Below are 25,376 nucleotides of genomic sequence, written 5' to 3' on the forward strand. Positions count from 1 at the left end.
GTTGAAGCCAGAGTTATTAGCCCACCTGAATTATTAGCCCCCCTGTATATTTTTTCTCCCCAATTTCTGTTTAATGGAGAGAAGATTTTTTTTCAACCCATTTCTAAACATAATAGTTTTAATAACTCATTTCTAATAACTGATTTATTTTATCTTTGCCATGATGACGTTACATAATACTTTACTAGATATGCTAGTATTCAGCTTAAAATGCAATTTAAAGGCTTAACTATGTTAATATCTGCGGGGTCTTAAATAGTCTTAACATTGTTAAAATACAGAGCAGTTTAAATGTATATAAGCCTAGTTGAAACGGTCACAAATATGGGGAGTAAATGGACCCTTTTCACAAGACTGTTATAACGCTTTTACTGGTCATCTTGGTCTTAAATCCTAAGAAAAAATAAAGTTCTTTCAAAACGTGAGATCATTTATATGCATTTATGAATGTATTATATCATCTTTACGTCAAATTACAAAAAAACTAATTACCACTTATGCGAGGTGTTTCTAATGCAGCGTCTATGGGGCTGAGAGTAAATTTGACAATATTCTCTCTTCTGGCTGCTGTCATCAGTCTTGCACCATTTTTTTTCCTGAAAGTCTTGATAACACCATCGTGGAGTTTTTATTTTATCATTTTACCAAATAGGATTGTAAAAAAATTATTTGTTGTACTTTCCCTTTCACCACGCTCTAAGTTTACCCAACTATGATGCCTTCTGCTACTGAGAAACCCGTAAATGTGAAAAGGGTCTATTAACTTCAAATGATAGAATACATAACAAATGTTAGAATATATTGAAAATAAAATAAAAGGTTTAGCCTATATCAATGGCTTATACATAAATTTAATCAATTCATAAAATCTAGTTCACTTTTTATTTGCTGAATTTAAATATTGATTAAAGTTACTATAGTTATTTAGTGAAGAGCAGCAAATCTCTCATTTTGATCCACTGTTTTGTTTGAGAACAGAGGTGTCCCTTTCCACAAATCCACAGATCTATATGAAAGCATTCAATTACGTTCGTAACTGTATATTCTCATTCACAGTACTGAGCATATATAAGTACACCCCTCACAAATCTCTCTTTTAAATTTATATTCTTAATAGGAAGCTATACGATATAATATTTGTAGATATTAAAATGTAAATAAAAAAGAGGAAAAATCAAGAGAAGCAAAAAAAAAAGAGAGAATTTTTTGGACTTGAATTTTTTATTTTTTTTTGTATGCAATATTATGCTTGATTTTGATTTTATTATCTTTCAATTTCTAAATGTTTGGTGACTAAAATATTATTTCATTAAATATATCTGTTTAATAAATCTGTTTTGTTTAAATGCACCAAAATACATTGACTATATTCACTGAGAAATGGATACAAATATTAATTTTCAAAATGAGCTGTACTCAATTATGCTGAGCACTGTACGACAAAATTATTTGTGTTAAAATAAAACATGTCAGGACAGACATTTAAAAAAAATATATATATATTTATTTATTTTATACAAATTATTAAGTGTATTTGTCTGTTTAAAAACACAACCAAATCCAAAAGTGTCCACATTTGCTCCTCTTCAAAATCGCCTGTACAGAAGCTGATCTGGAACCAGTGTTTTTTTATAGGGAGCGCGTCCATCAGTCAGCAATACATGAATTGAATGATTCAGAGATTGCATATGAAGGTCGACACATAGCTTTAATGAAAAGGAAGGGAATGCTGCCGTTTTAATATTAATATCAACGTGCTTTCAAGCCAATATAAAACGAAAGCATAATTCTCTTGAACAGCTCTTTCAATCAGATCACATTTGAGATTGGCTCTTTGATGCTACTTTCACTCATAGAAATGTTAGCGGGTTAGTTACTGTACTGTGGTGTTAGTAACTACTATGGACCGGGTTTCGGGTGGCCATTGCGATAGGAGACTTACAGACTGGTACCCAGATACCCGGGGTGTTACAGACTGTACCAAAAAGCTGAGGACTGGGGGGTAAAATTACGGGAGTAAAATTATGGAAGTTTTCCGGGAGAAATAACTAAAACGGAGGGTGGCGGGAGATAGGTCTGAAATACGGGAGACTCGTGGGAAAAACAGGAGTGTTGGCAGGTATGGTTAAAAATAAGGGAGAATTCTTAAACGGGATGATAGCAGGATAGAATGGTAAAATACAGGAGGTTGACATAAAAATCATTGTATAGACAATTGGAAAAAACAATACTGCTTAATGGGGCTAATAAAATTGACCTCAAAATGGTTAAAAAAATTAAAACTGCTTTCATTGTAGCCAAATTAAAACAAATAAGTTTTTTTTTTCCAGAAGAAAATTATATTATAGGAAAAAAAAATATTATAGGAAATACTGTGAAAAAATCCTTCCCCTGGTAATCATCGTTTGGGAAACACTTAAAAAAAGAGAGCTAATAAATCTGACTTCAACTGTACATAGCGGACATGTTGACATCTACTGTCTGGCTGCATAAAGCCCCCATTTAACCTGTTTAACCTACATTTATGTTTAATTCGGGTCATTGAATCTGATGCTTGTGAGGTATCTATAGTGGTGGTTCTCAGGACTTCAGCGTACTTCCAAGATGGATTTATAAAAAATCACCAAACATAAGCTAAAACTGCTTTGTGTAAGCTAAAATCACAATAATAGAAGTGGTTTCTTAACTGCTTCTCTTTTTAATGTTCCTGTTGTGTTTTTTAAGGTTCCTAATTTAGTTTCAGAAATCGCCTACCATATGTGTACATGCTTTATAGCTAGTCTTGCTCATAGTGATATGTTTCTCGGAAATATGTCAGATCTGTATCTTTTGGAAATGCAACATGCAAGAGTTGGAGATTTCTCAGATTAGTGCACTAGTTTTTTAGAAGTTACTAGTTTTTTTTAGGTGTTTATGCTGTGAATTTCCTCTCTCCAGGAGTCAAAACCATTTATGCAAATCAGAGGCTGTAGAAATATTAGGATTCTTGTGTATGTTTGGTTAAAATGTATAATTTTATTCAGCCTGATATACATGTGGAGTACTTACCAAGTGATTTAGAAACTTCCAATCGCTTATATTTACATATTAAACATGAAAAAAAGCCATTTCTAACTAAACGTAGGGGATTTGAGTATATTAAATGAATTGTATTAAAGGGATAGTTCACCCAAAAATGAATATTCTTTCATCATTACTCATCCTTCACTTAAAACCTATTTGAGTTTCTTTGAATATCTACATTTAATTTAATATTAGTTTCCTTCTATAAAAGTTGACGATGCTTTGACAAAGTTTTCAAGTTCGAAATATCTTGTTTTGAGTTTAACTAAAGACAGGATCTTCTTTAAGGTTTAAAACTACATAAGGGAGAATAAAATGTGGTGATTTTCATTTTTGGATGAGATATCCCTTTAAAGATATATCTACATGGTTGTTTTACATTTTTATTTCTATTTTATAAAGTAGAATTCTGCTTAATTTTTAACGATTAACACATTTATTCAAGAATACATGATGTTATACTCAAAACCCCTTATATGTGCATCTCAGCTCTCTGTGTGTGCAAGTTGAACACGGTCAAATGAACTGTATTTTACAGTATGGAGTACACTATTATGCAGCGTTTTACTGTGTACTCTCCATGTTTTTCCAATTGCCTAAATGGCTCTCTGTCGCCCTCTTTTGGCAGTGTCCAAGAAGCACGGTAAGCTGATGGGCTTCCTGCGCACCTTCATGAAGTCCAGACCCACCAAACAGAAGCTGAAGCAGAGGGGAATCCTGAAGGAACGAGTGTTCGGCTGCGACCTCGGCGAGCATCTGCTCAACTCTGGCCAAGATGGTACTGATGCAGTATAGATAGAAACCTAGCTAAAAGTGTCGCATCTGAATGTGTAGTGATATTTCTGTGGTCAACCTTCAGTGCCGCAGGTCCTAACGAGCTGCTCAGAGTTCATAGAGAAGCACGGTGTGGTGGACGGCATTTACAGACACTCTGGTGTGTCCTCCAACATACAGAAACTCAGGTGAGTGCACTCAAAAAATGACGTTTGCTGTTTGTTCAAATGACTTCTTTAAAATAAGCTGAAACAACACAATTCTTGAGTTTTTTTGTGGAAAACTTGATTGTTTTATGTTCAATCCACTTAAATTTGTAAAAGCTAATAAGTTAACCTAATTCCTTCATGTTGTCTCAACACAAATCGATTGTGTGGAGCCAAGCTTATTTACAGGGTTTGTAAATGTGCTGTTTAGGGTTTTGTACTCTATATGTTGATAATTATACATTAAGATAAACCCCTATGAGATATACCATCTCATTTTGTAGGGGGTCCCACAATTAATCACATAATAATAACCCCAGAAGACAAACAAAAAAAAACGTAAATTACACAACATCCCAACAAAACAAACATATAAAAGATAGAAAAAATAAACATTAACAAAAGGGGAAATAGTATACATACATACATAGTACAAAAAGGTGTACAGATCAGTAAATCATATCACCACATAAATAATAACATCCTCAGAAAAAAAACAAGTACAGTCCAAAGTAAAATATGACAGCAAAGTTTGCTTAAACACCTTAAATGATGCAACGGATCAAATGTTAGCAGGTAAATTATTCCAATCTAATTAAACATAAAAGCTCTTTTACCAATAGATTTTTTTTTAAATGAGAAACAAAAAATAAGTCTGAATAAAATGTCTTGCTTGATAACTTAATGAAAAAAAATACAAAATATTGTTGTAAATAATAAGGAAACTTAAAATAAATACATCTAAATATAAACTGAAGCCAGTGAATATGTCGTCTTGTCTGCAAAGGTGACCACTGCATTAGATCACACATTTATACAATGATGTGAATAAAAAGAACAACCCAGAACTAATCTGCTAAATCTATTATATGCCGTATTAAGAGGAGCAAGATATAATTTTGATTCAGTCTGATAAACAATATCACAATAATTGATAATTGGAAATATAAGTTGAAGAGCAAGTTTCTTGTGAACACTAATTGAAAAACAATGCTCAGACCTGGTGTGACCAACCCTGTTCCTGGAGATCGACCTTTCTGCAGATTTCAGTTGCAACCCATATCAAACACACCTGCCTGTAATTATCAAGTGCTGTTCAGGTCCTAATTAATTGGTTCAGGTGTGTTTGATCAGGGTTGGAGCTGAACTTTGCAGGAAGGTCTATCTCCTGGAACAGAGTTGAGCCACACTGGTCTAGACCGATGAAAGGTACTAATTCCAAGGTTGCCTTTACTCACAATATGATTAATATGTGATTTAAAGGAAAGTATAAGAATACTCCAAGGTATTTACAGTAATCGTATCAACTTTACTCAAAGAAGTATTGCATAATATAGAATAGGAGTAACCTTTGATTGAAGTTTTTATTATGAAACAGTGTAAATGACTGTAAATAACTAAGTTTGTTTAAAAAAAAAAAAAAAAAAAAAAAAAAAAAAAAAAAAAAAAATATATATATATATATATATATATATATATATATATATATATATATATATATATATATATATATATATATATATATATATATATATAATATATATATATATTTATATATAATATATATATATAATATATATATATATATATATATAATATAATAACTATATATAATATAATAATTTTATTTATATATATATATATATATATATTCATACATACATATATATATATATATATATATATATATATATATATATATATATATATATATATATATATATATATATATATATATATATATATATATATATATAATAAAAAGACACAACATTGGGGGGTTTACATTGTTACAGAATTCAAGGCATTCAACAGTTGTTAACATTGCAGTAATCAATCCATTTCTTCCAGTGTTTTAGAAATACGTCCTTAAGTCTCCAAATAAATGTCAATTCTTCTATATTGCTTACTTCACAATTTCTATCCAGTCACCAATATGAGGGGGTGTCATGCTTATACCAGTATCTGGTAAACTCTTCTTGCTTGCCACACTTAATATATTTATTAATATATAAGGTAACCAGTATCTTCACCACCACCTCTTCATAGTTTCTAAGATAATTTGTAATAAAGTCTTTTGGTGTATGGTATCCTAAGATCTTTTCCATTTCCGACAAAACCTCATTCCAGATAGGTAATAATTTTGTCCAGAAAATATGGAGATGGTCTACATCAATCTTCCCACATATCCTCCAGCAAGTTTGAGGTGTGGACAATTGTTTGCTTTTAATTTTGGGAGTAATGAAAAAACGTACTAGATTTTTCCATGCAAATTCTTTCCACCTTTACGAACAGGTATGTTGTATCTTACAGGCAGAAAGCCATTTTTCAATTGCAATTTCTTAAGCTAATTCTCTTTCCCATTTCTGCCTAATGTAGTTCGCGGAATCTTTTCCATTCTCCCTAAGGGCTTGGTAGAATAATACTTATTACTTAATGTAATAATTATTAATACTGTTGTATAATGATGTAATAAAAATGCTGCAAAAGTGCTTTAGACTTTTTTTTTCTGTGGTAGATGTTTTTCACTGGTTCAAATATAATTTTCTGTTTTGCCACTTCAAATGTTATAATAAACATGGTAATATAGATGTCGAATTTAATTCATAATGGTGGTTAAAAAATAATAATTTGACTTGAAATCTTCAGAAACCCTGTATAGGTTGTCAAAGATTACATTTATTTAATACACATTTAAAACTATTAAGGTATAAGTTATGTTGATAGTGTAGTGTAGTTTATGCTGTTTATATATGCATGACATGGCAATGACATCTGTTCTCTTGAATCTCATCCTAATCAGGCATGAGTTTGACAGTGAAAATGTTCCAGACCTGACAAAAGACGTGTACATGCAGGATATTCACTGCGTCGGCTCACTCTGCAAACTCTACTTCCGAGAGCTGCCCAATCCACTGCTCACATACCAGCTTTACGACAAGTTTGCTGTAAGTCATTCTGTCTCTAGCATGAGATCTTCACAATGAAGATTTACAAAGGTCTCAACCATAATAACAGTCAGGCCAGACGCAAGCTTAACTACTGCTCTAGGAAATAAACTGTGTTGTCACCCTTCTTCACACAATTTTTTTAATGCATGTGAAAAACTGGAGGTTTTATTGGTTCCTCTGAAATAAAAAAATACAGAAGCAAGTTTTTTTTGTATTCTGCAATGCAACAAAGCAATACAGCTGTAAATGCAAATACTGTATTAATTATAATTTTAATGTAATTCTGATCACAGCAGTATATGATTTTATACTATAGAAGCTTGTTGCACGAAAGGAGTTGAACAAACTTGTAAGAAGTTTAAAGTAACAGTAAGTTTTGGCTTGACAAATCCAAACTATTTTGGTTTTTCCTAGCAAATCGGTGGAAAGCACACCCTCTCACTCTCCAACATTTTGCATGTGCATTGTTATCAAAAAATATAGCCGCCCATAATCAATCCTCATTTATGTGGTGCTCTGTTACAAACTGCTGTGTTTTTTAGATAGTAATCTGAGACATGAAATAGCAATAAAATATATTTAAGGCGTTAAAAAGGCGTTAGATAATAAGAAATGCTCCCTGAACACCAAATCAGCTTATTTGAGTGATTTCTGAAAGATCAGGTGATGCTGTAAATTTCGCTTATTAAAATACATTACAATGGAAAAGATATTTTAAATTGCAATAATAATTCACACTATTGCTTTTTACTAATTAAATACACTTGAGGTCAGAATTATTAGCCCTCCTGAATTATTAGCCCCCCTGTATATTTTCCCCCAAGATTTTTTCAACACATTTCTAAACATAAAAGTTTTGATAACTCATTTCTAATAACTGATTTTTTCTTTAATCTTTGTCATGATGACAGTACATTATATTTTACAAGATGCTAGAATTCAGCTTACTTGGTTAATTAAGTTAATTATGCAAGTTAGGGAAATTAGGCAAGTCATTGTGAACGATAGTTAGTCTTGTAGACAACTGAATAAAAAAATGCTTTAGGGGGCTAATAAAATGTGTATTCTAATAAAAAAAAAAAAAAAACTAAGAAGAGTTTCTCCGGAAGAAAATGATATTGTTGGAAATACTGTGAAAAATTCCTTGCTCTGTTAAACATCATTTAGGAAAAATTTGAAAAAGAAATAAAAATAACATTCACAGGAGGGCTAATAACTGTATATGCAGCCTAGGCTTTAGAATGTTTTAAAATGACTAAGCAATCTGTACGCCCTTGTCTATCCAGGAATGTATGGGAGAAATGACGGAGGAAGAGAGAATGGTGAAAGTGCATGATGTTATCCAGCAGCTTCCTCCTCCGCATTACCGGTAAACCCAACGCTGGCACTGAAGTGAAACTGCAGAGTGACAGGAAGAGCAGTGTTTTCTGACAGTAAGCCTTGTGTTTGTGTTTGTCTCTTTCAGCACTTTGGAGTACCTCATCAGACACCTGGCCCATTTGGCCACCTGCAGTGCAGAGACGAACATGCACATAAAGAATCTGGCCATCGTCTGGGCCCCCAATCTGCTCAGGTAACCCCTAGATCTTTCTGTTTTAAACATTACGTGACCGATGTTTTGTTTTGTTTCATTTTGTTTTGCATTTTAGTTTTTTATTTTGTGTTTTAGTTTTTTGTTTTGCTATTTTTTTATTTTTGTTTATTTTTTATTTCATTTTCAAATTGTTTTGTTTTGTTTTCTCTTTTTCTTTTGTTTAGTTTTATAAATTTATTTATTTATTTTATTTAGTGTTTTGTAATGTTTTGTTTCTTTTCGATGCTTTTAGTTTTTATTATTAGCTTGAGTAGGTCAATATATTTTAAGCAGAATATATTAGGTATTATTTACATGCCTCTCCTGGGTACTTGATTCTCATTGGTCAATAACTATATGTCAATATTTGTTAGTTCATAAAAAAGTTTATGCGGGTAAAAAAAATTCAAATAAATAAATAAAAATGAATATATAAAAAATATTATTAAAAATCAGTTATTTACTGTTTCAAACTATTTCTCTGTAAAAGATTACAGTGGTCCCTCGCTATAATGCAGTTCACTTTTCGCAACTTCGCAGTGTCGGGATTTTTTTCCGTGCAATTAGACATGTTTTTTTGTTCTACAGCACATTGTGTTCTGCATCCTGATTGGCTGTAGACCATTGTCAATTAGTCTCCTCCGTGCCGTGTCTCCTGTATAGTACAGAATGCGAATTCGATCGCAAGCAGTGTGACCCTAAAGTGCTAGACTGTATGTTTGCAAGTTATTTTTCCCCACAATGTCGACGAAACGTTCTGCACCGTCAAAGGCCTCTGCGGTAATGCCTAAAAGGCAGAGGAAGATGCTAACCATCACACAAAAAGTTGAACTTCTGGACATGCTAAAGAAAGGCAGAAGTTACGCGGCTGTAGGGTGCCATTACAGATTTATTAAATGAAGATCAAATGGCTTTGATCTTTGGTTTCATTCTATAAGACTGTACTTATTATTCAACGAAAGTTGTTTTAACAAGAGAAAAGTGTGAAAATGTTAATGCCTGTCTGAGAAAAGTGTTTAAAGTGTGTAGTGAGGGGTTTTACAGCCTTAAAACATCTATAATAATCGTAAAAAATAAAGCTGACTACTTTGTGGATTCCACCTATTGCGGGCTATTTTAAAATGTAACTCCCGTGAATAACGAGGGATCACTATACATAATAATAATATCAATAAAAATCATAGAATTGGCCCAATCCCAATTCTACCCCTTAGCCCGTCCCCTTACTTACTTTCCAATTCTCTTTAGCTTGAAGGCATAGGGCTAAGGGGAAGGGGTAGATAGCCTTACGAACTGAGATTTTTCAGGACCACACTCGAAACCAAGGGGTAAGAAAATTTCCCAGAGTACACCAGCCACAACGGCAGGATCGCTGTACCCGGAAGTAAGGAGAGCCACAAATTAGTATTTTTGTCATTATTATGAATTTTTACAGCAGACAAGCATATGTTTTAATATATTCATAACTGCGTTCGTGTTTACCGTCATGCTTAAAAAATAAAAAAAATAAAAAACGCCAAAATTAAAAACCGATGAATTTCGCGATCTATAATCCATAATCATAACTCCTGTACAGCAGTCCCACAGCATTCTGACACTCGATGACACTCAAATACCCTGTCAGTAATGTCTAGTGGCTGGGAATGACCTTTTTACAGTGTCTGCTATAATATTAATGTTGTTTTCATGTGTTTACATAGATGAATATGGCCACGGTGTAAATGCAAAGTACAGTTATGATCTTTATTGCCTCATTAGAGCATTATGATAACATAATATATGCCTACAGTGATTTCCTGAAGATAAATACCAAAAAATAACACAACTGGAATAACTTCAGCAGTCGTGATCGTCTGATCTCAAATGAAGCAAGAGATCGTGATGACATATGATGACTGGTTCAGGTGTTGTAGTGCTGTCCCAATTCCTAGGGGTAAATTTTGTAGCCCTTACCCTTCACACTTATTTTTAAGGGCCAAGGGGAAGGGGTAGGGGTACAAAAATAGAATTGGGATTGGGTCTCACTCCAGCTTGTATGAAAAACTGATGTAAACTCATGTCTCTAACCAGCTTAAACCAGACCTCTTGAATTTGAAACTGAATCTGCTGCTGTTCTGTTTCAGGTCCAAAGAAATTGAGGCAGCAGGTTTAACCGGCGCAGATCCTTTTAAAGAAGTGCGCATCCAGTCTGTGGTGGTGGAGTTTCTGCTCAGCAATGTGGAAGTTCTGTTTAGTGACTCTTTCACTTCTGTCGGACGCTTCAATGCAGGTATGAAAACAACCAGAAAAACAACTAATTCGTTCTTCCATAGCTGGGGCCATGAAGTTGTATTAGCTGGCTATCCAGTTTAGTTTGCACTGATCTTGGGTTTTAGGTAACATGACGGCAGCTCTGCTTTAATCAGTTTTTGTCCTCATGTCATTATAGAGCAGCTGAACTACCTTCATAGTACCTAAAACCCAGAATTGGTGCAAACTAAACTGAATCTCTGATCAGTAAACCATTCGTTCAGCACAGTGTCTTCAAATAGCACTTTTTATTAAACAGTCAGTGATGCTGGTTCTGTTCCTACACTTAGTATGCCTCCTATAGCAGCAGTATTTTAAGGCAAAGAAAAGAGTAAAAAAACGAATTATGTTGCCTTCAAAGATGTTTCACCAGCAAGACGCCAAATAAACATGAAACAGAAAATGTCTGGTAAAACAATATACAAGGTGGGCCATTTATATGGATACACCTTAATAAACTTATTGGGAATTTCACAAGAAAAAACAATGGTGTGCTTGGTTTTAACGTAACTTTATTCTTTTATGAGTTATTTACAAGCCCCCTCACATATACTAATGTGCCACAAACAGGACGTTAATATCACCAACCATTCCCATATTTTTAAGGTGTATCCATATAAATGGCCCACCCTGTAGTTGCAAATGAACCTGACATGATGTTTACTCTGGCTTGTTTTGATGATCAAGTTGCCTTCCTTTTGATGATCAAGACTTCCTCTACCAGTTTGTTTTAAAGTGATGTCTGATACAGCCTCCAGGTTTTCATTTCACCACTGTTTTCTTCCCTTCTGAGATACAGCTTCTGCGAGCAGACCTGTGACTTCCTCTCTTTCCCTTTTCATCTTTTATGACACAATACAAGCCACTCATGGGTGATCATAATGAATTGAATATAGTAGGGCTGGGTGACATGACTCAATTAATTATTGTACCGGTATACTTTTATGATGATATTGTGATATCATTTTTAGTCTTTTGATGACTTGTAAAGTACTTTAGTAAGATTTGATGCTATCAGCATGTTCTTGATTTTCCTTATTGTAATATACAGCTTACAAATTGTAATGTATGCATGTATCTGAAATGGTTTAAAATTATGTTTTTTTCTTTACTTTTTTATTTTATCCAAAAAGGAACAATTATTTCAACCTGAAACCTGGCACAGGGTTTAACTTAAGATGTAATATGCAAATACAAACAGAAAACAATCAAGTAATGAATGTATATTTGCAATAGTGCACACAATTAACCAAAAGAGAACAGTTAATTATATTGATTTGCCTCAACCAAGCAATTTGCATAATTACAGTAATTTTTTAATGAAAAAGTTTTCAAATATGGAAAATCTCACATTGCACATGTAATCGGAAACTCTCATATTATGATTATAGTGACCAATATGATCAGTATTATCAACTGTCACACACTTAAGTGAAGTGAACAAACTAATGTTTTGACTAACTAATTTTGTGACGAACAACATGGATCCCTGCATTACTGGCGTTTCAGCAAAATAAACAACCGTAACATGAAGATCGAGATGCGCAGCAGCGGTGAATGTTTGTTGATATTAGGTTCATCGACAGAACAAAATAGAAATGCAGCCCTTGTGACAAAACTAGACTATTATAATTGCGGAGCACGTTTCCCCCTTACAAAAATAAATAAATAAATAATAATGTAGACTACGCGTCCACGCTTTTGTATGCTTTCATCTGTTATTTCGTGATGTCTGGAAGATATCCATGTTGGGGGAAAACTATAGTAATTTATAATAAACATGTTTTTGAATCGTATTAAAGTGTAATAATGTGTATAACTCGTACTGTAGCAGAGTAAAATAATAAACTGTAATAAATAATGTTAGCGCAAACTGTGATGCATTGTGATGGTGTATAATTATAGCGTAGAAAACTGAAGCCTATTGAATAGTTTGTTCATTAATACAGTTGTGTCAAACTACGAAAGTTTAATTAAAGTAATTATCTATAATATGCTTCCAAACACTATAGTATTTTTTTTTCATGTAACGTAGCTTATACAGTTTCTATCGCCTCGATGACAGACAAATATATTGGAGTTCAGTGAAAAACTCGGCCCTCTTCATGATAGAAGGATCATGCCCAACATATGTGCTTATTTACTGTTTATATCTCCTTTAAAATGTGGTATAAATCGCAAAAATACGGACTTTCCTCTAAGTCTCCCTTTCAGATTTTTACTTCCTGCCTTCCATCTAAATTTCGCAGGTCACCAGAACCACGTGATTGAAAACAACCTATACTAACATCAATAAATTTACCGTGGTTTACCTTAAAACCTCAATCTTCAATGAAATATTTAGATCCCTCATTAAAACCTGTCATTTTACCCTTTCAAATTTCTTGGAAATAATTCACAGTGATGAATACTAGTGTCTCCCAGCCCTATAATAAGAGCATAGGTTCATTTCTTGTAATGAATCTGTCATTATGTACTTGGTTAATGCGTCACAGTGGAATATGTTTACAGTGGCCTCACCCGTGTGTAAGTGAGCTGTGTGTTTTCATAGCGTCACGAGGGGCCGAACACAAGATCTCACGGCAGCCGCGAACACGCCTGGTCAGTCTTCAGGAGGCTAGGGACGAGTCGTGTTTCTCGGACCCCTCAGATCTGGACCCTGAGCTGCGACGCTTCTCTGTGATTTGAGACACAGACTGACCCTCTACAGTGGACATTGACTCAAATCACAGTCTGTTCTGCTGGGGGGAAAGAAAAAACAACTCAACTGGCCATGCACATATTATTTATACACCTACTCTGTATCCGCTTGTCAAGACGTGAGGTATTAAATACTGTTTCCGGGTCCAAGCCGCTACTTTAAAATATTAGTTTATGACCCCTTTTAGTCATACAACACATTAACTTGATTATTTTTTAAATAAAGTCATGGTGTACACAACAGTCTCTTCACTTGCTGTGTTAAAGGCATCAATATTTTAGCAATTTATAAAAAATGAATCACTTTCTGGCTATCTGATAGTAAGCATGGATATATATATTCCGATTATGATTTTCAAATGAATCACAGCGATTTGTAAACGTTTATAATTAGCATTTGTTTAGCCTCCCCATACAGTTTGATAGAGCGCTTGGATCCGCGTGACGTCACATTTAACAAGTGGATAGGTGTATAAACTGCAAACAATCTGGTAAATCAGTTTTTTTTTACAGAGACATCCATTTAAAAAACTGAATGTGTTGTGGTTTAGCTTGGCTTCAGGTGGTTAAAACTAGGTTCATCAACTAGTAGACCAGCTGATCAACTATTTGGAGATATTGATGATCACATGTGTCTTATTTGATTTATTCGAGCAGTGATACTTTTCACTATATATATTTACATTTGTAATATATTTGTGACCCTGGATCACATTGTGTGGAAAATTATCGATTTTTTTTTTTTTTGTTTGTTTTGTTTTCTTTTATGCCAAAATCGTTAGAGTATTACGTAAAGATCATGGTAATTTTTGGAGTTTTGTGATTAATGTGCATTTGTAAGCACTTCATTTAGACGACTTTAAAGGAAATTTTCTCAATATTTCGAAATTTATTTATTTATTTATTTTTTTTTGGCAAATCTCAAATATTACAATATCATAACTAAGTATACATCAAAGAATTATTATTCAGTTAATTATCTAATTATTCAGCTTTCAGGTGATGTGTGAATCTCAATTCAATTTTTTAATAAAACATGCGCACTTATTACTGGTCTTGTTGTCCAGGGTCACATTTATATTTGTAACATTCGCCATCCCTATCTGCTTACACTACCATTTAAAAGTTTGGGGTCTGTATGGTTTTTATTAGGGTTTTTTTATGTTGAAATTAATATTATCTATTTATATTGTTTTTTTGAAATTGTTTAAAGGTTACCACAAGAATACTAAACGGAAAGATGTGCATATTCCAACATTGATCAGAAATCAGCATATTACAATCATTTCTGACACTGCAAACGGATGAAATAAATGATAGAAATTCAATAATAATAATAATAATAATAATAATAATAATAATAATAATAATAATAATAATAATATATTTTATTTAAAGGCGCTTTTCTGGCAACTCAAGGACACTGTACAATAAAACAAGGGCAATAAAACAACAAGAGAAATAATATAAAGTATACACAGCTATAGTTCAGATACAATTAATTATTAATGGCCACATTAAATAAGTGAGTTTTGAGTCTTGTTTGGAATAATGTAATAGAGCCAATGTTTCTGATGGCAGGTGGTAGTGAGTTTCAAAGCTGGGGAGCAGAGGGGCTGAATGCTCTGCTGCCCATGGACGATAGACAAGTGGAGGGAGGAAGATCTCAGTGTGAGAGGGAGCAGCAAAATGAATAAATAGTATTACATTTAATTTTAAAACATATAAAATTTTTAAAATGTTTGATATATATTTTTAATATAATAATGATAAAAATAATAATAATATATTTTAATATAAAAATAATTTTTTTTTCTGTCTTTTTGTTAAATTAATGCTTTTTTTACCTTAGCAACCTCAAACTTTAGTGGTAGTGCATGTCATTAACAATGTCATTTCTCCACATGGTTGGAGTATTTCATGACAGCTGTTTACTTTCTAGGATGGCTGATGTAAATGACATTTTAAAGCTGTATATCATACAGGTGAATGTAAGGCAATAAATGATTTTAATTATCTTAATTGATCTCTTTTTTTGTTGGAGAACAAGCTAAATACTAAACAAACTGCTTATGGTTACTACTAATAGATTTTTCCACCATATAAAGTAGATTTTCATTAGCTACGACAATCAGGAAAATAATTTAGTAAAGTGGATTAATAGGATGTTATAGTAAATCTAAGCGATTATATTATCTGTTATATTAACTGAGACTTTCAGGTATATAGCGATATATTATCTGTGATTCTACTCAGAGACTTGACAGCAGGTAAAGTGTCACTTCATTTGTTTTTTTATTTTTATTGCCAGCTTTTATTTGTATTAATCATATGCGTCTTCTATGAATTAACCCCTCAGTATTGCTCTGAAGCAAACAGCTTTTACATGTTACGCACATCAAGCTTCACAGTCTTTATCTTGAGATGCACAAGCTTGATACTTTTGCAGGCTTTGTACAGGATTCTTCTGTCTCTGATGTCCCGGACATTATAGGCTTGCTGAGGCACACAAAAAAACTCTACACAAATATACAGACACCAGCTTCTAGCCAAGCATGTTTAGTTTCATATGTTACATTTGGAAGTGTGTCAGATCATAATGTAAATAAAATTATGTAATAAGTATTCTCTATATTGCCACAAGAGGCTCTCTTGAGTTGCATTACAGTAGCTGATTTGACATGGTATTGAAAGATGTCCACTCTCACTAAGCGTGTACAAACTTATTAATGTACAATGGTGTACTTGTGTAGAGTTTTTGTTACCTCATGATTTTGTGAACCTGTCATCTGTTGACCAGCAGTTGAATTTCTTCTACGAGCTTGTTGCAGTACAGCTATGCAGCCTTCTGAAGCTTAGGAGGAGCAGATGTTGTTGTTTTTATGCTTAGGTGTCTTGTCATTTGCCATGTGTCATGTTTAGATGTTGTTATTTGTTGATGATCGCTGTGCTCTTCGCTCCGTTACTGCATTTACTCGCTTTTATCCTTCGGCTTCATGGATCTGAATCTGAATCTTGTTTGCCTTTATTTCTCACTTGACAGCACGTCAGTCTCTGACCAGGCCCAAGTCCTTTGTATCCACCAGGCTTCTATCTCTGGAGGAGGCGCAGGCTCGAACCCAAGCTCCACTTCTCCTTCAGGGATCTCCTCACCATGCTATTGGCCAGTTCCACACTGTACTGGACCTGCCTGTAGACAAGTGGGTCTATTGTTTGTTTGGTCACACTTCACAATAAGGTTTCATTAGTTAATAATGAACAACATTTGTACGGCATTTATTAATCATAGTTCAGTATTTAGTCATGCTTCATTAACATTCAAATTCATGCTTGTTAACATTAGTTAATGCACTGTGAGTTAACATGAACTAACAATTAACTGATGTTAGCTAACATGAACACATACTGTAATAAATGTATTGTTCATTGTTTGTTTACGTTACTAAATGCATTAACTAACATGAACTAATACAAACTTATTGTAAAGTTTTACAGTTTCTTTTAAAGAAATCCTACAAACTAGATATGGTAGAAAAACAACAACTCTTGATTCTATTAGAAGGAAAAGAGGGATGAAGGTGCGGAAGTCAGCGGGTGGAAGCTGGAAGACATTTTTTGCCATTGGGAAACCTGGGGCAGCAGGTCGACGCAAACCCACCAGGATCACCTCTCTCTTTCAGCCCACTACCTCCCATGCAGGTAAACCAGACATTTCACTCATTTTTTAATATGTTTAATTCACTATACGATTTGTACGTCCTCATATTAGAAGACGTTTTTAGAGCTTTTTGTGTACTTTAGGTTGCAGGGTGGACAGTGTGACGCTCAGGTCTGCAAAAAGTGAGGAGTCGCTGTCCTCTCAGCACAGTGGAGCAGGTATGAATTACATTTAGACACTTTAATGTTTTAATTAAAGATGTTGGCATAAGTGTAGGTGTGTGTATTAATAATTAATCATTTAAAAACTTTTTATTATATTGAACAGTTGATTATATTATAAATATTTAATGTTATATTCCGGGCTTGACATTAACACCCGCCAAATGCGGGTAGATTTCAGCTCTGGCGGGTTAGACATACACCTCCACTAGCCACTTTGGCTGGTTGAAAATAATTTTTAAATTGTAGTTTTCTTAATAGCAGGGTTCAACAATAAGGATGGCCCAATATGTGAGCAAATGTGATCTTAGAATCGAGAAGCAGCACAACTGACAAAAATAACTGTGTTAGGTCGAGCTAAAGAAAGCAGGAGGATCACTGGCTATAACAGCTGATGTGATGCGTGTGGCTGTTTAAAATGTGTGCGCACTCCTGTTTTCTTGCGGGAAGCAACCGTACCTAGAAACACAACTGGTGTGATCAGATCTCTTTCAAATAGACTAGACAAAAACTTATGCTCACGCACCCACAGTCTTGCTGCTTTCAAGAGCTCCAGATTTGTCTTTTTGTTAGCAGTACTGGTTTAACCATTCTTCAAAAAGATTATTAATTGTTCTAACATTAACCGTGTGCGTGTGATCATCTTTTCATTATAGCACGCAGTACTGTATGTTTGTCACCTGCTTTCTTTAGCTTACAGTAATTTTTGTTAATATGGTTTCATTATCATCCTTTACGATAACATTGAGTTAATTTGAGGTTAACTCCCCATTTATGTGTAGTTAACTGGTGCCTGGACAGATTACTGTGCATAGTTTTAGATACATGACAATAGTTATTTTCTAAATGTCAATTTTTTGTTGTTGTTGGTTTTTAAACAAATGTTTTGTTATAAAATAAAATCTATAGTATACAGCTATAATTGGCTTGTTTTTACACATTTAACTTTTGTGGCTAAGAAATAATTATTTATTTATGTTTGGTGTGGTCAGAGATAAATTTGGTAAATCCTTCATTTTGAGCTCTGAAAAGTCATGTGAAATAAAAACTAATTGTAATACGACACTATGAAACCACGACCCATGTGCTCAGGCTCATTGAGCAAGCTCATGTACAACACACAAAAAGTTAAATGAATGAGGAGGCATGTGGACATCACACAAATCTAAATCAAGTCATTTTAACATGCCACAGTCTAATTTATGCATATAAAATATATTTTCCCAACAACAAAATTGTGGCTAGTGAAAATGCAGAGTGGCTAGTAATGTTGGAAAACTACTAGCCACAGTGGCAGGATATCAAAAAAGTTCATGTTAAGCCCTGATTATATTATATATTGATATAGATTTCTTTCTTTATGTTTTATTATTATTATCGCGTCTATTTATGCGCAAATAGCGCCATTTATTTGTGCGTGCTGCCTCTAGTGTGAACACAGCATTAGGCTTAGACTGACAGTCTGTAGAAGCAGGGGCGTAGCGGACATTTTAAAAGTGGGGGGGACGGCTGTATGATATCATACGTTCATATAATTATTAATCAGCTGTTTCTAAATGATCTGTCTCTAAAAGTGAGGGGGACGTATCCCCCCCGTCCCCCCCGGTTGCTAGCCCCTGTGTAGAAGTACTTATTAAATGCAAACTTTTAAACGGTAATAGATTTGTCTTATCTGTTTATACAAAAATACTGAATATATAATACTCAAGGTAAAACTAATGTGCACATTTTCCCCTCAGGTCAAGGCAAGATTCAACGGTTACGGAGACCTCGCTCCAGCAGTGACGGTCTTTCTCTGGCTGCCTCTGTTGATCCGCAGCTCCTTCCCCAGAACTCCCCATCAAAAATCCACCCGAGCCGCTCCTATGACAGCCTTCTGCCAGAGGAGGCCCGTGATGCTGATGAGGAGGAGGAAAATGAAGACGAAGAGGACGAGGAGGGTGTGTACATGCTGCCTGATTTCTCCCAGGAACCACCCTCTTCATGGATAACGGAGGATGTCATTGACTTTAGCCCCACCTTCCTGGAAGACGGGCCAATAGGGTTGGGGGGCACAGGCGGAGCCCCTAGCGGCAGAGAGTCCCCTCCTGCGGCCGCACCCCCTCCGTACCGCTGTCTGAGCCATCAGGGCCACCATGCCCGCTCTGGCAGCCAGCGCTCGATCACTGAAGATCCAGACTCTGTTCTTAACCAGTCTGAAGCCGCAGCCCGCAGGAGTTTGATCCTGGCTGCAGCAGCTCCACCTCAGCAAGTGTTTTGTCAGCACAGGCCGTCTAATGCCCCTGCAAACACAACCCAGCCGGGAGAATCAAATTTAAGCCCGTCCCATGGCCAGACGGCAGCTCCAGCAACCTCTGCGCCCCTTTCTCAGCCCCCTCAGGAAAGGCGCTCCTTTACACGTAAAGTGGTTCATGCACTTTCCCCAAAAGCGCCAAAATCTCCCCCTCTGGACATCTCGGATCCCATCGCCATCAGTGTTCCTGCCAAGGTGAATCATTTATGAGCATATATGTTGACTTAGCTCATACCTCTAAGTGTTATGGTAGTAATTAGAGTAATTCCTTTTAAAGGTCAAGTCTATCTTAGTTTAATGTGCAGAGTTTTGCATTTTTAAATTAGTTTTTGATTACTATTTTTTTAATTTACTGTAAATTTTAAATCAGTTTTTGGTTTTGGATATGTTAGTTTTTATTTTGTTTTTATTTTATAAACACTTTTCTATTTAGCTTTATATATTTAGTTTTAGTTTCAGTTTTAGGGTCAATTAGAGCAAAGTTTAATGTTTGCACAGCTTATATTAACTCTTGTGCAAACCTCTTAGTAAAAAAAAAACTAAAACGTTTGTACAAACACTAAATCTAAAACCACACAGATGCAACAAATACAAGTAAAAATGATTAAGAATTAAGATAAACTTCCTTATATTATAGAACATTTATGTAGACAAACATGTCTACATTTTTGGCAAATGAAGAAAAATTAAAACTATAGAGAAAAATAATAATCTTGTTTGTGTTTGCGGATGTGTTTGCTGTAAAAGTTCCATGTACTGTTTTATTTCTAAGCAGTCACAGGTCAGATTTGCCACCTCAGAATGATTATTATCATTTATTGTGAAATTATTATTTTATTTCCATTAACAAAAATGTTTTTGACCAATAGTTTTAGTCTTAATTTCAGTATTCATTAACTAAAATAACCTTGCAGAGACCAATATATTAACTGTTTTATCTTTTTTAAGGTTCTGGAAATGATTGGTGGACGAGCTGGTGAATTGCAATCTGGCCTTCCAAGCAGTGGACCCCCTCAGCCACCCCAGATGATATCAATGCTCCTGAGGTCATGTGACTTTCAGCTAACTGAAAGCTGCCAGCAAGAGCTCAGCAGTAAGTTGGGCCCCATCGCCAAGATCAAGGGTCCAAGTGAGTACACATTCTGTCATATTTCCAATAATTTCAGGTCATTTTCCCCACATATAACTTGTTTATTTAATTGCACAATTATGATAGAAGTTACTGCCACAAACATTTTCTTTTGGACCCTGTTTGGAGGTTTTTGTTTAATGTTATAGTAGTATAATATTATAATAGTCTATTGTTAATTTTTTTTATTTCTTTATTCTTACATAAAATTTAATTAAAATTCTTGAATTTATTTCAGGTATCTTGGGACCTACTGGTGTTCCCCTTCCGTCACAACAGCCCCCTGCTCCTCCCCCCAAGAATCCAGCACGCCTCATGGCTCTAGCTCTGACTGAAAGTGCCAACAAGGCACTGCGGCAAGGTGCCTCCCCTCCATATCGCCCACGTCAGAGTGCAGCCTCCCCTGAGAAAGACATTCGCTTTCAGAGGTCACTCTCTGCTGATGCAGGAGCTCTGCTGTCCTCTGATCCTAATCAGATCTATTCCACAGTGCGACCCTTATCTGTGTGGAAGACTGAAGGTGGTGGTGGTGATGAGGATGATAAAGAGGATGATGGAGGAGCTGCCGCTGAAAAGCCTGCAGACAAATCACATGGTACAGAGCCAAGATCACCCCCTGGGCAGGACATTGGCACCCTGTCTTCTAACAGCTCAGTCTCTGACTCTGGGACAACCAATTCTGAATTATCAGCTGCCAGTTCCTCTGAGGACAATGAGCGAACCCCAAGCCCCATTTACAAGAATGAAGAACCAACTTCTCCACCACAACCCTTAATATCCAGCCCTCCCTCCTCATCTGATGTAGTTCCATCTCAGAGAAAACCCCCAGCATACGGGCGCCAATTTTCTGCACCACAGCTTCAGCAGGAGAAATCTAGTGGCCCATCTAAGCCTGCCACTCAACAACACACTCAGCTCCTACACTCCAAATCAGAGAGCTCTCCTCTGGCCCAGGTACGAGCCTTCCAGCCCACTCGCCCTAAAGTGCCACCCAAACCCCCTGATCTTGCACCCTTAAGGGCTCCTCTCTCTCAGACTGACCGGCATGATTACATGCGTCGCTCCTTAGATGCCAGTCGCATTCGACGATTGGCAGGACCTCAGCAGGTGAACACACCACTTTCCAGAGCCTTCTCAGAGCGCATCAGCAGCACCTCTGACATGCTGTCTCGATATCATGCTGCCAGAATGGCCAGTCAGGCCGCCCAGATTGCACATCTTCCTCATCAACAGTCCCAGTCCACTCCAATAAGACCAGTTGTCCCCTCCTCTGAAGACCCATCCAAGATGGAAAACTTCTACTATGAAATTGGTGCACCTGAGCACCCACAAGTGCCACCTAGCTATGCACGCCACAGTTACCAGAATATGAAGCCAGATCTGGAAGGGAACCTCCGCCTCACTGACCCAGCCAATCAAAGGCCTATATCCAGGGGTTACCCTCCTCCCTACAATTCCCAAGGAGGCGGGGGTGGTAGGTCTACCCAGCTGTGGTCGTCTGAGGCGACACGAGCATGGGCTGCAGCACATTCTCACTCTTTCTCCTTTTCTCATTCTCATCATCGCTCTCAGGATGGATCATCAGGACATCCTCCTCATCCCCATCCCCAGCGACAAACATCATCCTCTGTCAGGTTGTCCCGCAGTGAAGTGCATCCCTTACCCGCATCTACTGGATCTTCTACAGGCATGGTGCCTCTGTCTGTGCACCAACGGAGCTTGCATCGCACCCACCGTTCACCTTCTGCAGACCACACTGCTTCCCAGCTTCACCCTTACTTTGAAAACGGGAAGGTGTGTTATCGGTACTTTGAGGCTTCCAGGCCCGAAGATTTGCAATTGAATCCACATCAGCAGGCTGTAGTGAAAACGTCTCAGGCCTCCCCAGTGCAAGGAATCACAAAAGATCAGCCTGAGCCTATTTATGTCAACTACCCCTTCACAAACCCACCAGGATCTGGGGTTAATTCAAAGGGCTGGGCCACCACAGACCTGGACGAAAATGATTATCATGCGTCTGAGATGCAAGAAGCATCATCTAAGTCACCTACAGATGACAAGCAAAAGCATTCAGAGCAAGAAAGTCCTACAGCTGACATTGACAACCCTTCCCAAAATGATCTGTCCTCAGATTCCAAAATGATCAACATAGCATTGCCAGCCCCCACTGCCATGCATTTCCGTAGCCGCTCAGATCCCCAAAGTGTCAGCTCAGAGACTGCTCATGTCCTGACTGGGAAGGAAATTGCCTCCTTGTTAATTGAAAAGCTTGCAGAGGATGAAAGGGAGGGTCCTTCTGTGCCATCCTCTACATCCTCTTCACCACACATTGAGCACCCTCCAAATCCCTACCCTAGCCAGCATCAGCAACCACCACCTGCATACAATGTGTACACCCCAGGACCCTCTCGAGGGCGCTTTGTAGGTCAGGTGCCACCTAGAGAGGGATCAGGCCCTTTCCAACGTCAAGACCCCTTAAGGAGATCTTCCGGAGGCCAGTATAGACAAGCGTTTGACGTCATGCCATCTGGCGACCAAGTCCTTAAGTTTTACAGAAGCCAAGACTTTATGCCAGGTGCCCAGGGAGAAAGCACAACCCCTAATCCTTATCCCCCTAGACCATATTATCAGGACCCCCCATACCCCAACTGGGGCCCACAAGGTTTCCCAGACTCTTCCCACACATGCACTCCACCCACAGTGGCCTTCTCAAACTTAGCACTTGGATCAACAAGAGGATACGCGCCGCAGACAGTGGCCAACCAGTATAACCAATTCCCATACCAGTCAGGTCCAGTGCTTCCCCAGTATCCCAACACACCACGGCGAGATGTTGTACTGGATCCTTCTCTCCAACCTCCAGGGTTGCGGAACCAGAGAGGGCTAAACCGACAGGGAAGCCTGCCGGGACCAAACTGGACCATCCGAACTGAAGGCCAGACCCGTAGTTATTGCTAAAGAGCACAACTGCCACAAAAAGTCCTGTGTCTGTTGACTTAAAATGAGATGATATGAAGTAGACCACTATGTAGAGCACTAGACATCTATGTTTACTGTACAATTTAACACGTTGTGAAAGTAATTGTGTTAACCTCCTCAAGAGGAGAACGAATGTACAGAAACAAAGTGGCATATTTCTTTACAAGTATTTCGGTCTCAGAAAGACCCCACTGCTGTCCTGCAATTAGCGTGTGTTGGAGTGGAAAAAGGGTACGAGATTACGGCGTAAAGCAGAAAGGATCAAAGAAGTGAACCATAAAGTGGCTTAGTTATGAAAACATTCCAGAACACACTGTGCTGTCCAGCAGAGGGAGTCAGAGAGGTGCACAGCTGCTATTCCTCTGACAGGATGTTGCTCAGTGGTTAATTTGTTTTAGTTTTTCTGCTTTTGGTTTGAAGTTCTTTTAGACCAGAGGTGTCCAAACTTAGTCCCAGGGGGCTGGTGTCCTTCAGGTTTTATCTCCAACTCACCTCAAACCTGCATGGATGTTTCGAGATAACCTTGTAAGATCTTGATTATCTAGCCTAGGTGTGTTTAAATGGGGTTGGAGCTAAAATTTGCAGGACACCTGCCCTCCAGGGCAGAGTTTGCCCACTGCTGTTTTAGACACTTGGTTATGCTGTACAGGGGCACAAGCTTAATATGTCTTTCCTCTCAAAGTACGATAAAAATAACCTCAAGAGATGCTGTTGGTTTTAAGAAACTTTATGAAGATGGCTGTTTTTTTGTAATCTTAATTTTGTTGGCAGAAATGTGACATTATTTCCATTTTTAATTGCTTTTGATGTTTCTAAGTTATTGTAAGATTTCATTGTGAAAGTTTTATTTGCCTTTTTAGAATTTGTTTCAAAGAATGTGAAGATTCAGCCTTTGACCTTTTAATTGTTTTAATTTCTTTTAAAGTCTGCGTGAGTTTGTATGAGTGTGCGTGTTGTTAAGCACATAAAACACAATGGTCATTCTTTTTTGGCAGGGTGTGTAATTGAGAGCGCATATTTCTGAGAGGTACTGTTTTCTGCTCATTCTCTAGTAATGTGTCAGATGATTTGTGCATCAATATTAGTGTTCTAATCCAAAGCAAGTATTTCAGGTAGGTCACGTCACCCTGTGTCACTCCCAGACATCCTTGGGTTTCTGTGAAGGAAGGATCCCAACCTAGCAACATTGAATAACTAGTACTGTTCAACACAAAACACTGAAGGCTTGCCCATAACACTAGTCTAAAAAGACTTTTTCGGGCATGGTACTGTTCCAGTGTTTACAGTACCCGTAACAGTCATTCAAAGTCTTTAAAATGTCTCTAAAGTGAATTAGAAGTGGATTCTTTAAAAATATGTTCAGTAATTGGTGCCTTCTATTAAATAATTACTTGTCTTCAAAATAATCTATTGCTCTAAAACAGGGGTGTCCAAACTCGTTCCTGGAGGGCTGGTGTCCTGCATAGTTTAGCTCCAACTTTCTTCAACTCATCTCCCTGGAAGTTTGTAGTATACCTAGAAAGAGCTTGATTAGCTGGTT

General features: G+C 36.6%; 1 protein-coding gene across 7 annotated transcripts in view; it reads left to right on the forward strand.

Moving 5' to 3' along the window:
* arhgap33 (Rho GTPase activating protein 33) overlaps positions 1-25,071 on the forward strand; it is a 98,074-nt gene extending 73,003 nt beyond the window's left edge. For 6 of the 7 annotated variants that reach the window (XM_056475691.1, XM_056475697.1, XM_056475696.1 and 3 more), the window contains 12 exons: positions 3,692-3,841; positions 3,923-4,025; positions 6,847-6,991; positions 8,281-8,363; positions 8,460-8,567; positions 10,691-10,836; positions 16,600-16,756; positions 17,116-17,255; positions 17,358-17,432; positions 19,175-19,923; positions 20,677-20,857; positions 21,096-25,071. In XM_056475691.1, the coding sequence (XP_056331666.1) occupies positions 3,692-3,841; positions 3,923-4,025; positions 6,847-6,991; positions 8,281-8,363; positions 8,460-8,567; positions 10,691-10,836; positions 16,600-16,756; positions 17,116-17,255; positions 17,358-17,432; positions 19,175-19,923; positions 20,677-20,857; positions 21,096-23,815 (4,757 nt within the window). In that variant the 3' untranslated portion in view covers positions 23,816-25,071. The remainder of the gene's footprint in view (positions 1-3,691; positions 3,842-3,922; positions 4,026-6,846; positions 6,992-8,280; positions 8,364-8,459; positions 8,568-10,690; positions 10,837-16,599; positions 16,757-17,115; positions 17,256-17,357; positions 17,433-19,174; positions 19,924-20,676; positions 20,858-21,095) is intronic. The other variant, XM_056475692.1, reaches the window with a different exon arrangement.
* Positions 25,072-25,376: the final 305 nt, after the last annotated feature.

Source organism: Danio aesculapii, chromosome 16, assembly GCF_903798145.1.
Source record: "Danio aesculapii chromosome 16, fDanAes4.1, whole genome shotgun sequence".
In the NCBI taxonomy this organism is placed as follows: Eukaryota; Metazoa; Chordata; class Actinopteri; order Cypriniformes; family Danionidae; genus Danio; species Danio aesculapii.